The sequence below is a fragment of the Oncorhynchus masou genome, chromosome 31, assembly GCF_036934945.1.
Source record: "Oncorhynchus masou masou isolate Uvic2021 chromosome 31, UVic_Omas_1.1, whole genome shotgun sequence".
NCBI classification, from domain to species: domain Eukaryota; kingdom Metazoa; phylum Chordata; class Actinopteri; order Salmoniformes; family Salmonidae; genus Oncorhynchus; species Oncorhynchus masou.
This window is the reverse complement of record NC_088242.1, coordinates 89,145,208-89,160,236: the sequence shown is the minus strand read 5'-3', so window position 1 is coordinate 89,160,236 and position 15,029 is coordinate 89,145,208. Positions and strand designations below refer to the sequence as shown.

The 15,029-nt window shown below is 43.8% G+C and overlaps 1 protein-coding gene and 1 pseudogene across 1 annotated transcript in view; one reads left to right on the top strand and one right to left on the bottom strand.

Moving 5' to 3' along the window:
• Positions 1-15,029, bottom strand: part of LOC135525045 (inaD-like protein) — a 135,187-nt gene that overhangs the window by 52,957 nt on the left and 67,201 nt on the right. Inside the window, exon 17 of the mRNA XM_064952811.1 lies at positions 4,211-4,420. Within this exon, the coding sequence (XP_064808883.1) occupies positions 4,211-4,420 (210 nt within the window). The remainder of the gene's footprint in view (positions 1-4,210; positions 4,421-15,029) is intronic.
• LOC135524864 (cilia- and flagella-associated protein 251-like) lies at positions 10,593-13,131 on the top strand (annotated as a pseudogene).

Genomic DNA, 15,029 nt, shown 5'->3' with positions numbered 1-15,029 from the left:
TTATCCCTCAACGTAACCAAGACTAAGGAGATGATTATGGACTACAGGAAAAGGAGAACTGAGCACGCCGCCATTCTCATCGACGGGGCTGTAGTGGAGCAGGATGAGTGCTTCAAGTTCCTTGGTGTCCACATCAACAACAAACTAGAATGGTTCAAGCACACCAAGACAGTCGTGAAGAGGACACGACAAAGCTTATTCCCCATCAGGCAAACTAAAACAATTTGGCATGGGTGCCATCCAGGAACTCTACACCAGACAGTGTCAGAGGAAGGCCCTAATAATTGTCAGAGTCCCCAGCCACCCCAGTCATAGACTGTTCTCTCTACTACCGCATGGAGAGCGGTACCGGAGTGTCAAGTCTAGGACAAAAAGGCTTCTCAACAGTTTTTACCCCCAAGCCATAAGACTCCTGAACAGGTAATCAAATGGCTACCCGGACTATTTGCATTGTGTGTACCCCAACCCCTCTTTTTACACTGCTGCTACTCTCTATTTATCATATATCCACAGTCACTTTAACTATACAATCATGTACATACTACCTCAATTGGGCTGACCAACCACCGGGCTATCTGCATTGTGTCCCACCACCCACCAACCCCTCTTTACGCTACAGCTACTCTGTTTATCATATATGCATAGTCACTTTAAAGTTTAAAACCATATCTACATGTACATACTACCTCAATCAGCCTGACTAACCGGTGTCTGTATGTAGCCTCACTACTGAATATAGCCTGTCTTTTTACTGTTGTTTTATTTCTTTACCTACCTATTGTTCAACTAACACCTTTTTTGCACTATTGGTTAGAGCCTGTAAGTAAGCATTTCACTGTAAGGTCTACACCTGTTGTATTCGGTGCACGTAACAAATAAACTTTGATTTGAGAGATTCACTAAAGTCTGGTGTGTTCCAGCTAGACTGGAGTAAGTCTGCACACACTGCTGCCCCCTGTTGGCCAGCACTGATTTAGAGGTGGAAGCCAGACATCTGTCGTCTGACTTGCCAAGGCACAATACTACAGAGGAGTAGAGCATTCACCTGCTCCTGAGCTCCAGAGAGGACGGGGGTGTGGGGGGGCTCTGTTGACCATCTCCCACTCTCCCCACGATGGTGGAGGTTTTCTGGGGTAGGAATCCACGGTTTGCCCCTCTCTACCATTCACATCCACCACGTCCCTCTTCATCCACTACCATTTCCCTCTCCTCTCCTGGAGGGAGGGGGATGGTGGTCAGGGTAGGAGTTGGGGTGGGGTTAAAACTCTTAGGTCAAGGTGGGAGTGGGGTTAAGGCTCCCAAGGATGACGGTGGGGGTTGGTTTAAGGGTCAAGGCAGGGATCAGAGGTGAGACAGCGCGAGAATGCCACTGTCCAGGATCAGCTAGGTTTCGTCCTCTTCCTGTTCAAGGACTTCTGGAAGGATGGAGCAACCGCCAAACCCCTGGAGAAACACACATTTGTGTTCCAGACATTCACATGTACTGCAGTTGTATTGAGGAGTGACCCTGCAGTGCAGATACCTTTAACTGCAATAGATTGAATTGGGGCCACATTGTTTTAGGAGAAATGTAAAGGAACAACTGGAGCTATGTCGTCACAATAGGTGCTTCAAATCAAATCAAATGTATTTATATAGCCCTTCATACATCATCTGATATCTCAAAGCACTTTGGCAAGAAGCACGTTCAAGACCAACCTTGTCTGACTGAGAATGTTGTGTGTGTATATATATATATATACACTATAAGTTTATTACTAGAGTACAATCCCACACCCCTCTCAGATCAAAAGAGAACTCTGGTGTCAAGACAACCTGACTGTTTTACGCAAACATACACACAAAACCAAAGGATGTACGACCAATGATGGCTACAATTAGCTGGGCTAGGTTTTCTCTCTGTCTCTCTCCCACACACCCCAAAACTTGTGGTGGCCGAGCCAATCTCAGCCAGGGGTACTTAGGAGCTGTGTCCTTAGAACGCACTTAAGACATCCCGTGAAGCTGAGAGAGTACTTTTATCACTGCTCTCCCCTCAGACCGTCCCGCCGACTCAGCGCCTTTCATCCCGAAAGGAGCTCTTCTCAACACCCAGACCCCCCACCCCGGACAATTTACAGTGAGATATGTGCCGAGTCTAAAAACTTAATGGTACAATTAGTCTCATTTCTGGTGGATTTACGGCCGCCACCACTTTGACTCCCACGTGCCGCCATTACATCTTTACTCAAATTCAAGGGTAATATGGGACAGGGAGGGGGGAGGGTGGGAGAGAGAAAGATAGAGATGAGAGAGAGCGAGGGAAATAACCTTAATGGCACAATTAGTCTCATTTCATTTCTGGTGGATTTACGGCTGACCATCACTTTACTTCCCACGCGCCGCCATTACATCTTCACTCAAACTCAAGTTAATATGGGACAGGGAGTGGGGGAGGGGAAAGAAGGGAAGAGAGAAGAAAGAGGAGAGAGAGAAAAGAGAGAAAGAGAGGGTGGGAGGTAGTGAGAGAGAGGGAGAAAGAAAGAGAGGGAGGTAGTGAGAGAGATGGAGAAAGAAAGAGAGGGAGGTAGTGAGAGAGATGGAGAAAGAAAGAGAGAGAGTGGGAGGTAGTGAGAGAGAGGGAGAAAGAAAGAGTGGGAGGTAGTGAGAGAGAGGGAGAAAGAAAGAGAGAGAGAGAGTGGGAGGTAGTGAGAGAGAGGGAGAAAGAAAGAGAGAGAGAGAGTGGGAGGTAGTGAGAGAGAGGGAGAAAGAAAGAGAGAGTGGGAGGTAGTGAGAGAGAGGGAGAAAGAAAGAGAGGGTGGGAGGTAGTGAGAGAGAGGGAGAAAGAGAGAAAGAGGTAGTGAGAGAGAGAGAAAGAAAGAGAGAAAGAGAGGGTGGGAGGTAGTGAGAGAGAAAGAAAGAGAGAAAGAGAGGGTGGGAGGTAGTGAGAGAGAGGGAGAAAGAAAGATAGAAAGAGAGGGTGGGTGGGAGGTAGTGAGAGAGAAAGAAAGAGAGAAAGAGAGGGTGGGAGGTAGTGAGAGAGTAGGAGTTATGGAAAGATAGAGAGAGAGATGGGAGGGCTATGCATCACCTCTGTAGGGCTGCCTCAACAACTGTATTGATACCAGCACTTAATTAGTGTGCATGCTTCAGCGTCTATTCAGTCACAACAACTTACACTGAGTGTACGAAACATTAGGAACACTTGCTCTTTCCATAACAGACTGACCAGGTGAATCCAGGTGGTCCTCCGTTATTGATGTCACCTGTTAAATCCACTTCAATCAGTGTAGATGAAAGGACATCCAGCCAACTTGACACAACTGTGGGAAGCATTGGAGCCAACATGGGGGCCAGCATCCCTGTGGAACTCTTGACACCTTGTAGAGTCCATGCCCCAACAAATTCAGGCTGTTCTGAGGACAAACGGGGGTGCAACTCAATATTAGGAGGATGTTCCTAATGTTTTGTACATTCAGTGTATTTTGCCCTCCTACGGCCTCCTTCACATCTCCTGATGTACTGGCCTGTCTCCTGGTAGCGCCTCCATGCTCTGGACACTATGCTGACAGACACAGCAAACTTGCCACACTCACATTGATGTGCCATCCTGGATGAGCTGCACTACCTGAGCCACTTGTGTGGGTTGTAGACTCCGTCTCATGCTACCACTAGAGTGAAAACACCGCCAGCATTCAAAAGTGACCAAAACATCAGCCAGGAAGCATAGGAACTGAGAAGTGGTCTGTGGTCACCACCTGCAGAACCACTCCTTTATTGGGGGTGTCTTGCTAATTGCCTATAATGTCCACCTGTTGTCTATTCCATTTGCACAACAGCATGTGAAATTTATTGTCAATCAGTGTTGCTTCCTAAGTGGACAGTTTGATTTCACAGAAGTGTGATTGACTTGGAGTTACATTGTGTTGTTTAAGTGTTCCCATTATTTTTTTGAGCAGTGTATATATAAAATAATAATAATAATAATAATAATAAATATATATATATATACTGTAGTACTAAGCTATTTCTGTATACTTCAAAAAACTAGGAAATCCAGACAATTGCTTGCATTGGGAAAGGAAAAAAAATAAAATCAAAAACACAAAGACAACTTTTGAAATGGTTGATTAAATGTGTGGATCATCTCTGTCAAATTCATATTCCTTTGGGACAATGAAGTTGTATTGTTTAAAAAACATCTCCCAAAAGACCCTGACCCCTCACGTACCACCAGTGGCTTGCGGATGCCCAGGTAGACTGTTCCAGATGGGGCAGCATCCAGCACCTCCACAGCCTGGGACAGGCTCGTCGTGTCCAGGTAGGTGTCGTTGACAAACACCAGCTGGTCCCCGGGGAGCATGTACCCATGGCGCTCTGCCACACTGCCAGGCACCAGGGAGCGGATGACGATGACCGAGCCTGCCCTGTCCAGAGGGTCCTGCAGAGGGCAACACAGGAAGTAGAAACACATTAGAGTCCATGGACAGAGAGAGCAGGTGGAGATACGTTTTTTATTCTTTTTATTGAGGATGGGTCACTACCGAGACAAGGGTGTCATTTACAAGAGAAGCCTGTGAACATGAACACACAATTTAATACACATCATGAAAGATAATACCAACACAATGAATACAATAAGATTAATCAAAACAAACAACTCTCACATATCACCTTCCTTATACTCCATCTAAACAAGCAAGTCTAATTTAAATTTGAAGGCCATCCCATGAGCTGGGGCATAAAATCTAAAAGCACTTTTCCTCAGGTCAGTGGAGACCAGCGGGATCTCCAGAAACAGCCAGTCCCGAGAGCAGATAGCCAGTCCCGAGAGCAGATAGCCAGTCCCGAGAGCAGATAGCCAGTCCCGAGAGCAGATAGCCAGTCCCGAGAGCAGATAGCCAGTCCCGAGAGCAGATAGCCAGTCCCGAGAGCAGATAGCCAGTCCCGAGAGCAGATCAGCCAGTCCCGAGAGCAGATAGCCAGTCCCGAGAGCAGATAGCCAGTCCCGAGAGCAGATAGCCAGTCCCGAGAGCAGATCAGCCAGTCCCGAGAGCAGATCAGCCAGTCCCGAGAGCAGATAGCCAGTCCCGAGAGCAGATAGCCAGTCCCGAGAGCAGATCAGCCAGTCCCGAGAGCAGATCAGCCAGTCCCGAGAGCAGATAGCCAGTCCCGAGAGCAGATAGCCAGTCCCGAGAGCAGATAGCCAGTCCCGAGAGCAGATCAGCCAGTCCCGAGAGCAGATCAGCCAGTCCCGAGAGCAGATCAGCCAGTCCCGAGAGCAGATCAGCCAGTCCCGAGAGCAGATCAGCCAGACCCGAGAGCAGATCAGCCAGTCCCGAGAGCAGATAGCCAGTCCCGAGGGCAGATCTGACAGTCCCGAGAGCAGATCTGAAAATGGCTGGATCTCCAATTTAAACGTTAAATGAGGTAGTATCTGAAGAACCGATTTATATGCAAAACGTAGCCAATGCTGGGCGCTTCTGGTAGCCAAAGATTCCCCGGCAACAGAACTATACAAAACGCAGTGTAATAGACAATACAACGGTTTCAAAGGAACCCCGGTATGCCCTCTGTACCAGTACCGCCTGTATATCGTCTCGCTATTGTTATTTTACTGCTGCTCTTTAACTACTTTTATTTCTTAATCTTATTGGTATTTTTTAACTGCATTGTTGGTTAGGGGCTTCTATGTAAGCCTTTCACTGTTGTATTCAGCACATGTGACTCATAAAATGTCATTTGATTTGAAAACAGGCTGTCCTTCCTTCTACTTTCCAAAGTGAGGCATGATTTATTTCTATAAAAGAAACCAATCTTAACTCAGCATTTTTGTCCATTTTTCAACGTGTATTTAATCGGCAATCCAAGTACTTATAATAGGGAACTTTGTCAATTTGGGGTCCTTTCAATGTGCAAATATGCAGGTCACTATTATGAGACCTAGAGAACAACATATAATAATAATAATAATATATCCCATTTAGCAGACGCTTTTGTCCAAAGCGACTTACAAGTCGGCTGGGGCTTGGTTTTATTAGCATTTAGCACTAATTTAAGATGAGTGATTTTTGTATTGAGTCAAAACCAAGCTGAAGGTCATGAATGGCACAGAAGTAAATAACTATAGGATCCACATAGAGATGAATGTTACAGGTTTTATCAGACAGACCAATATTATTTACAGATATAGTGATGAAAACAGGCCCAAAAACGTTTCATAATATTGAGGACACTAGAATTGATGCCATCAGTAAGCACACACTGTGTCCTGTCCGCTCTTGAACCAATTGTAACATGCCTGATCTACTCTTATTTCAGACAACCTTTGAACAAGTAAGAAATGGTCAACCGTATCAAACACCTTGGACAGGTGAATAAATAAAGCAGCACGTTGTTTTTTATTGTCTAAAACATATAACTCATCATCTACGACAGGGACGGGCAACTCCAGTCCTCAGGGGACGGAGAGATGTCACACTTTTATTGTCTAAAACATATAACTCATCATCTACGACAGGGACGGGCAACTCCAGTCCTCAGGGGTCGGAGAGATGTCACACTTTTATTGTCTAAAACATATAACTCATCATCTACGACAGGGACGGGCAACTCCAGTCCTCAGGGGACGGAGAGATGTCACACTTTTATTGTCTAAAACATATAACACATCATCTACGACAGGGACGGCAACTCCAGTCCTCAGGGGACGGAGAGATGTCACACTTTTATTGTCTAAAACATATAACTCATCATCTACGACAGGGACGGGCAACTCCAGTCCTCAGGGGACGGAGAGATGTCACACTTTTATTGTCTAAAACATATAACTCATCATCTACGACAGGGACGGGCAACTCCAGTCCTCAGGGGACGGAGAGATGTCACACTTTTATTGTCTAAAACATATAACTCATCATCTACGACAGGGACGGGCAACTCCAGTCCTCAGGGGACGGAGAGATGTCACACTTTTATTGTCTAAAACATATAACTCATCATCTACGACAGGGACGGGCAACTCCAGTCCTCAGGGGACGGAGAGATGTCACACTTTTATTGTCTAAAACATATAACGCATCATCTACGACAGGGACGGGCAACTCCAGTCCTCAGGGGACGGAGAGATGTCACACTTTTATTGTCTAAAACATATAACTCATCATCTACGACAGGGACGGGCAACTCCAGTCCTCAGGGGACGGAGAGATGTCACACTTTTATTGTCTAAAACATATAACGCATCATCTACGACAGGGACGGGCAACTCCAGTCCTCAGGGGACGGAGGGATGTCACACTTTTATTGTCTAAAACATATAACGCATCATCTACGACAGGGACGGGCAACTCCAGTCCTTAGGGACGGAGAGATGTCACACTTTTATTGTCTAAAACATATAACTCATCATCTACGACAGGGACGGGCAACTCCAGTCCTCAGGGGTCGGAGAGATGTCACACTTTGTCCACATCCCTAGAAAACACAGCTGATTAAACTAACTGAAGATCATGATGAGGTGATTATTGGATTGAGGTGTGTCAGCTGGGACTGGGGCAAAAGCGTGACACCAATCAGGCCTCCGACGACTGGTCTAAGAGTGTAGACGCTGAAACACTGCTATGTCAAGGTCTAAAAACAGGCTGGTGCTGATTAAGTATATCATGACAAGTTTAAAAAGAGATAAACAGGACTCTAAAACTCTAAAACAAGGTAGCTTGGAAATTGAATCGTAGTTATCCGAGTCAGAAGGATGGAGAACAGGGGGACAAGAAGAGAGAGACTGATAGCAAGAGAAAGAAAGAGAGTCACAAGCACACACACAGTCACAAGCATGTTGACACTCACATGTTGACACTGACAAATAGTAAGGCACACTCACGTGTTGACACTCACATGTTGACACTGACAAACAGTATGGCACACTCACATGTTGACACTCACATGTTGACACTGACAAACAGTAAGGCACACTCACGTGTTGACACTGACAAACAGTAAGGCACACTCACGTGTTGACACTGACAAACAGTAAGGCACACTCACGTGTTGACACTGACAAACAGTAAGGCACACTCACATGTGGACACTCACATGTTGACACTGACAAACAGTATGGCACACTCACATGTTGACACTCACATGTTGACACTGACAAACAGTAAGAAAAACTCACATGTGGACACTCACATGTTGACACTGACAAACAGTATGGCACACTCACATGTTGACACTCACATGTTGACACTGACAAACAGTAAGGCACACTCACGTGTTGACACTGACAAACAGTAAGGCACACTCACGTGTTGACACTGACAAACAGTAAGGCACACTCACGTGTTGACACTGACAAACAGTAAGGCACACTCACGTGTTGACACTGACAAACAGTAAGGCACACTCACGTGTTGACACTGACAAACAGTAAGGCACACTCACGTGTTGACACTGACAAACAGTAAGGCACACTCACGTGTTGACACTGACAAACAGTAAGGCACACTCACGTGTTGACACTGACAAACAGTAAGGCACACTCACGTGAAGAAGAAACAGCAGTTCCAGAAAATATGTCTCTGGGTCTGTCTTTCACACAAAATGTGACAGGTTTCTGACGGGTCACCTTGCTAACAGTAACCACTAGCAACATTAGCCGTGTCCTTGAACAGTCCAGAGCCAAGAAAGCAAAGGAGGCGAATGGAGCTGATCTGGGGAGAAACAGTTGCTCTGTGTGTGTCTACGTTCATATGTGTGTGTGTGTGTGTGTGTGTGGCTACGTTCATGTATATATATGTGTGTGTGTGGCTACGTTCATGTATATATATGTGTGTGTGTGTGTGTGTGTGTGTGTGTGTGTGTGTGTGTGTGTGTGTGTGTGTGTGTGTGTGTGTGTGTGTGTGTGTGTGTGTGTGTGTGTGTGTGTGTGTGTGTGTAACAGGGAAAAGGATTGGCACCGCCAAACAAAACGAAGTCAGAAATCACCTGAAAGCAAAACACAGGCCATTCCATGGAGCCTCGAGACCTTCTCGGAACACGTTCCTATTAGCCACCAATGTGTTATGAGTACATTGCGTATTTATATGAGCTGCTATAAGGAGCTATGAGCTGTAATGACTGCTCACAGCAAGTCTTATGACGCTCTTGGCTACACCTTCTTCATGTGATGTACTATTACATTTACATTTACATTTAAGTCATTTAGCAGACGCTCTTATCCAGAGCGACTTACAAATTGGTGAATTCACCTTCTGACATCCAGTGGAACAGCCACTTTACAATAGTGCATCTAAATCATTAAGGGGGGGGTGTGAATCTATGAATGCAAAGTGTATGCATTGAAAGTGTCAAGGTGGGAATGCATCAAACCCACACGTTTTCTATCAGACCTGGGTCCAAAACATTTTTTGTGATATTTGATATTGGCCTAGCTTGCCGCAGCACAATGGAACCAATGGAATACCCCCAAAAGTGCAAAACCCACTAAGATAAATGAAGCAAACCTAAACTATTTAAAAGAAAAACCACTTTCCACACCCAGGCCTGGGTTGAGAGCACTAGCAGAAAGCTCTGCTCGCTCCATCACCATCCTACAGAGAGTTAGGTACATTTATGGAATGGCCAAACACAGCCACACATCCCCTCTCAGGCCAAGTGTCACTGTTATCAATCACGGCCTGGACAGCCTGCGCCATAAAACTGTAATTCAGCACCAATTTAATGCCTCACACAATATATTAGACGACCCATATGGGCGGCTTTTTATGTGACGATCACCGATATAAAAGTGATTAACAAGTGGTTATTTATATAAAAACCAAAGCTATACAAGTGTAATTAGTGGGGAGAGTCAGGTACCAGTATGGGAAGATACAAGTCATTACCATCATGACTCTGTCCATGGAAGTAGCAGAGAAAGGGAGTGTGTGTGTGTTTGGTTGCAGCTCAATGGGAGTCACGTTCAGGGCGCGCACACACACACACACTTGCACAAGCCAAGCCTGCACACATGTATGTGCTGCGTGCCAAGCAACCTGGTTCCAGAATGGCCACATCTAGATCTGACTTTATTTAACCAGGTCGGCCAGTTGAGAACAAGTTCTCATTTACAACTGCGACCTGGCCAGCGCACTACATAGCTGCCTGCCACAAGATGAGGGACAGTGTCTGCGAGGCTAACCAACTTGCACATGACCTCTGTGCTTATTGTTATTGTTCAATGTATGGTTACTTTGACCCATGATTATATTTGTTAGCGTTGTCCCATTGACAATATTGATTATTATTATTTTAATATTGCACATTTCCAAAGTAAGCTTTGGCAATATGTACATTGTTACGTCATGCTAATAAAACTAATTGAATTGAAATTTAAAGAGAGAGGTGAGAGCGAGAGTTGAGAGATGTGAGCGAGAGAGGTGAGAGATGTGAGAGAAGAGCGAGCGTGAGAGAGGTGAGAGCGAGAGAGAGAGGTGAGAGCGAGAGAGGTGAGTGAGTGAGTGAGTGAGTGAGTGAGTGAGTGAGTGAAGAGAGGATTTAGGGGAAGAGGAGAACTGAGGCTGCTGGAAAGGAGAACACAAACACTGGGATCCAATGTAACGGCAAAGTAGAGGATGATGAAGAAGAAGAAGAAGCAGAGGATGAAGAAGAAGAAGAAGAAGATGCAGAGGATGATGAAGAAGAAGAAGAAGAGGATGAAGAAGAAGAAGTAGAAGAAGAGGATGAAGAAGAAGAAGTAGAGGATGAAGAAGAAGAAGAAGAAGCAGAGGATGAAGAAGAAGAAGAAGAAGCAGAGGATGATGAAGAAGAAGAAGCAGAGGATGATGAAGAAGAAGCAGAGGATGATGAAGAAGAAGCAGAGGATGAAGAAGAAGAAGAAGCAGAGGATGAAGAAGAAGAAGCAGAGGATGAAGAAGATGAAGAAGATAAAGTAGAGGATGAAGAAGAAGAAGAAGAAGTAGAGGATGAAGAAGAAGAAGAAGAAGTAGAGGATGAAGAAGAAGAAGAAGAAGTAGAGGATGAAGAAGAAGTAGAGGATGAAGAAGAAGAAGTAGAGGATGAAGAAGAAGAAGAAGAGAGGATGATGAAGAAGAAGAAGAAGATGAAGAAGAAGGATGATGAAGAAGAAGAAGTAGAGGATGAAGAAGAAGAAGTAGAGGATGAAGAAGAAGAAGTAGAGGATGAAGAAGAAGAAGTAGAGGATGAAGAAGAAGAAGAAGCAGAGGATGAAGAAGAAGAAGCAGAGGATGAAGAAGATGAAGAAGATAAAGTAGAGGATGAAGAAGAAGAAGAAGAAGAAGAAGTAGAGGATGAAGAAGAAGAAGAAGTAGAGGATGAAGAAGAAGAAGAAGCAGAGGATGAAGAAGAAGAAGAAGCAGAGGATGAAGAAGAAGAAGAAGCAGAGGATGAAGAAGAAGAAGCAGAGGATGAAGAAGAAGAAGCAGCAGAAGAAGAAGAAGCAGCAGAAGAAGAAGAAGCAGAGGATGAAGAAGAAGAAGCAGAGGATGAAGAAGAAGAAGCAGAGGAAGAAGAAGAAGAAGCAGAAGAAGAAGCAGAGGATGAAGAAGAAGCAGAGGATGAAGAAGAAGAAGAAGAAGCAGAGGATGATGAAGAAGAAGCAGAGGATGAAGAAGAAGAAGAAGCAGAGGATGAAGAAGAAGAAGAAGCAGAGGATGAAGAAGAAGAAGCAGAGGATGAAGAAGAAGAAGCAGAGGATGAAGAAGATGAAGAAGATAGATGATGAAGAAGAAGAAGAAGAAGTAGAGGATGAAGAAGAAGAAGAAGTAGAGGATGAAGAAGAAGAAGCAGAGGATGAAGAAGAAGAAGAAGCAGAGGATGAAGAAGAAGAAGAAGCAGAGGATGAAGAAGAAGAAGAAGCAGAGGATGAAGAAGAAGAAGCAGAGGATGAAGAAGAAGAAGCAGAGGATGAAGAAGAAGAAGAAGCAGCAGAAGAAGAAGAAGCAGAGGATGAAGAAGAAGAATTAGAGGATGAAGAAGAAGAATTAGAAGATGAAGAAGAAGTAGAGGATGAAGAAGAGGAAGAAGTAGTAGAGGATGAAGAAGAAGAAGTAGAGGATGAAGAAGAAGCAGAGGATGAAGAAGAAGAAGCAGAGGATGAAGAAGAAGAAGAAGAAGTAGAGGATGAAGAAGAAGAAGAAGTAGAGGATGAAGAAGAAGAAGAAGCAGAGGATGAAGAAGAAGAAGAAGCAGAGGATGAAGAAGAAGAAGAAGAAGCAGAGGATGAAGAAGAAGCAGCAGAAGAAGAAGAAGAAGAAGAAGAAGTAGAGGATGAAGAAGAAGAAGAAGCAGAGGATGAAGAAGAAGAAGCAGAGGATGAAGAAGAAGCAGCAGAAGAAGAAGAAGAAGAAGAAGAAGAAGAAGAAGCAGCAGAAGAAGAAGCAGAGGATGAAGAAGAAGAAGCAGAGGATGAAGAAGAAGAAGCAGAGGATGAAGAAGAAGAAGAAGCAGAGGATGAAGAAGAAGAAGAAGAAGAAGAAGAAGAAGAAGCAGAGAAGAAGAAGAAGCAGAGGATGAAGAAGAAGAAGAAGAAGCAAGAGGATGATGAAGAAGAAGCAGAGAAGATGAAGAAGAAGAAGAAGATGAAGAGAGGATGAAGAAGAAGAAGAAGAAGATGAAGTAGAGGATGAAGAAGAAGAAGATGAAGAAGAAGAAGAAGATAGATGATGAAGAAGAAGAAGAAGATAGATGATGAAGAAGAAGAAGAAGAAGAAGTAGAGGATGAAGAAGAAGAAGAGGATGAAGAGAGAAGAAGAAGAAGAGGATGAAGAAAGAAGAAGAAGTAGAGGATGAAGAAGAAGAAGAAGAAGAAGAAGAAGTAGAGGATGAAGAAGAAGAAGAAGAAGCAGAGGATGAAGAAGAAGAAGAAGAAGAAGAAGCAGAGGATGAAGAAGAAGAAGAAAGAAGAAGATGAAGAAGAAGAAGAAGAAGCAGAGGATGAAGAAGAAGAAGAAGAAGCAGAGATGAAGATGAAGAAGAAGAAGCAGAGGATGAGAAGAAGAAGCAGAGAGAAGAAGAAGAAGAAGCAGAGGAAAGAAGAAGCAGCAGAAGAAGAAGAAGCAGAGGATGAAGAAGAAGAAGAAGGATGAAGAAGATGAAGAAGAAGTAGAGGATGAAGAAGAAGAAGAAGAAGAGAGGATGAAGAAGAAGAAGAGAGGATGAAGAAGAAGAAGAAGCAGAGAAGATGAAGAAGAAGAAGAAGAAGTAGAGGATGATGAGAAGAAGAAGTAGAGGATGAAGAAGAAGAAGAAGGAGGATGAAGAAGAAGAAGAAGCAGAGGATGAAGAAGAAGAAGAAGGATGAAGAAGAAGATGAAGAAGAAGAAGATGAGAATGAAGAAGAAGAGAGGATGAAGAAGAAGCAGAGGATGAAGAAGATGAAGAAGAAAAAGCAGTAGAGGATGAAGAAGAAGAAGAAGAAGCAGAGGATGATGAAGAAGAAGCAGAGGATGAAGAAGAAGAAGAAGCAGAGGATGAAGAAGAAGAAGAAGCAGAGGATGAAGAAGAAGAAGAAGAGGATGAAGAAGAAGAAGAAGATAGAAGATGAAGAAGAAGAAGTAGAGGATGAAGAAGAAGAAGAAGAGAGGATGAAGAAGAAGAAGAAGTGAGGATGAAGAAGAAGAAGAAGAAGAAAGAAGAAGAGGATGAAGAAGAAGAAGTAGAGGATGAAGAAGAAGAAGAAGAAGAAGAGGAAGAAGAAGAAGAAGAAGAAGCAGAGGATGAAGAAGAAGAAGCAGAGGATGAAGAAGAAGAAGCAGAGGATGAAGAAGAAGAAGCAGCAGAAGAAGAAGAAGCAGAGAATGAAGAAGAAGAAGCAGAAGAAGAAGAAGAAGAAGCAGAGGATGAAGAAGAAGAAGCAGAGGATGAAGAAGAAGAAGCAGAGGAGAAGAAGAAGAAGAGGATGAGAGAAGAAGAAGAAGCAGAAGAAGAAGAAGCAGAAGGAGAAGAAGAAGAAGATGAAGAAGAAGAATTAGAGGATGAAGAAGAAGAAGAAGCAGAGGATGAAGAAGAAGAAGAGGATGAAGAAGAAGAAGAAGAAGTAGAGGATGAAGAAGAAGAAGAAGTAGAAGAAGGATGAAGAAGAAGAAGAAGAGGATGAAGAAGAAGCAGAGGAGAAGAAGAAGCAGAGGATGAAGAAGAAGAAGAAGAAGAAGAGGATGAAGAAGAAGAAGCAGAATGAAGAAGAAGATGAAGAAGAAGAAGAAGAAGCAGAGGATGAAGAAGAAGAAGAAGCAGAGGATGAAGAAGAAGAAGAAGCAGAAGGATGAAGAAGAAGAAGCAGAGGAAGAAGAAGAAGAAGCAGAAGAAGAAGAAGAAGCAGCAGAAGAAGAAGAAGCAGAGGAAGAAGAAGAAGAAGAGGATGAAGAAGAAGAAGAAGAAGAAGAAGAAGAAGAAGAAGAAGAAGAAGCAGAGGAAGAAGAAGAAGAGAAGCAGAAGAAGAAGCAGAGGATGAAGAAGAAGCAGAGGATGAAGAAGAAGAAGAAAGAAGAAGAAGGATGATGAAGAAGAAGCAGAGGATGAAGAAGAAGAAGAAGCAGAGGATGAAGAAGAAGGATGAAGAAGAAGAAGCAGAGGATGAAGAAGAAGAAGCAGAGGATGAAGAAGATGAAGAAGATAGAAGATGAAGAAGAAGAAGAAGAAGAGAAGAAGAAGAAGAGAAGAAGAAGAAGAAGAAGAAGAAGCAGCAGAGGATGAAGAAGAAGAAGCAGAGGATGATGAAGAAGAAGAAGCAGAGGATGAAGATGAAGAAGAAGAAGAAGCAGAGAAGAAGAAGAAGAAGCAGAGGATGAAGAAGAAGAAGCAGAGGATGAAGAAGAAGAAGAGAGGATGAAGAAAGAAGAAGCAGAGGATGAAGAAGAAGAAGCAAGGATGAAGAGAGAAGAAGAAGCAGCAGAAGAAGAAGAAGCAGAGAGAGAAGAAGAAGAGAGGATGAAGAAGAAGAAGAAGAAGAAAGAAGAAGAAGAAGAAGAAGAAGATGAAAGAAGAAGTAGAGGATGAAGAAGAGGAAGAAGTAGTAGAGGATGAAGAAGAAGA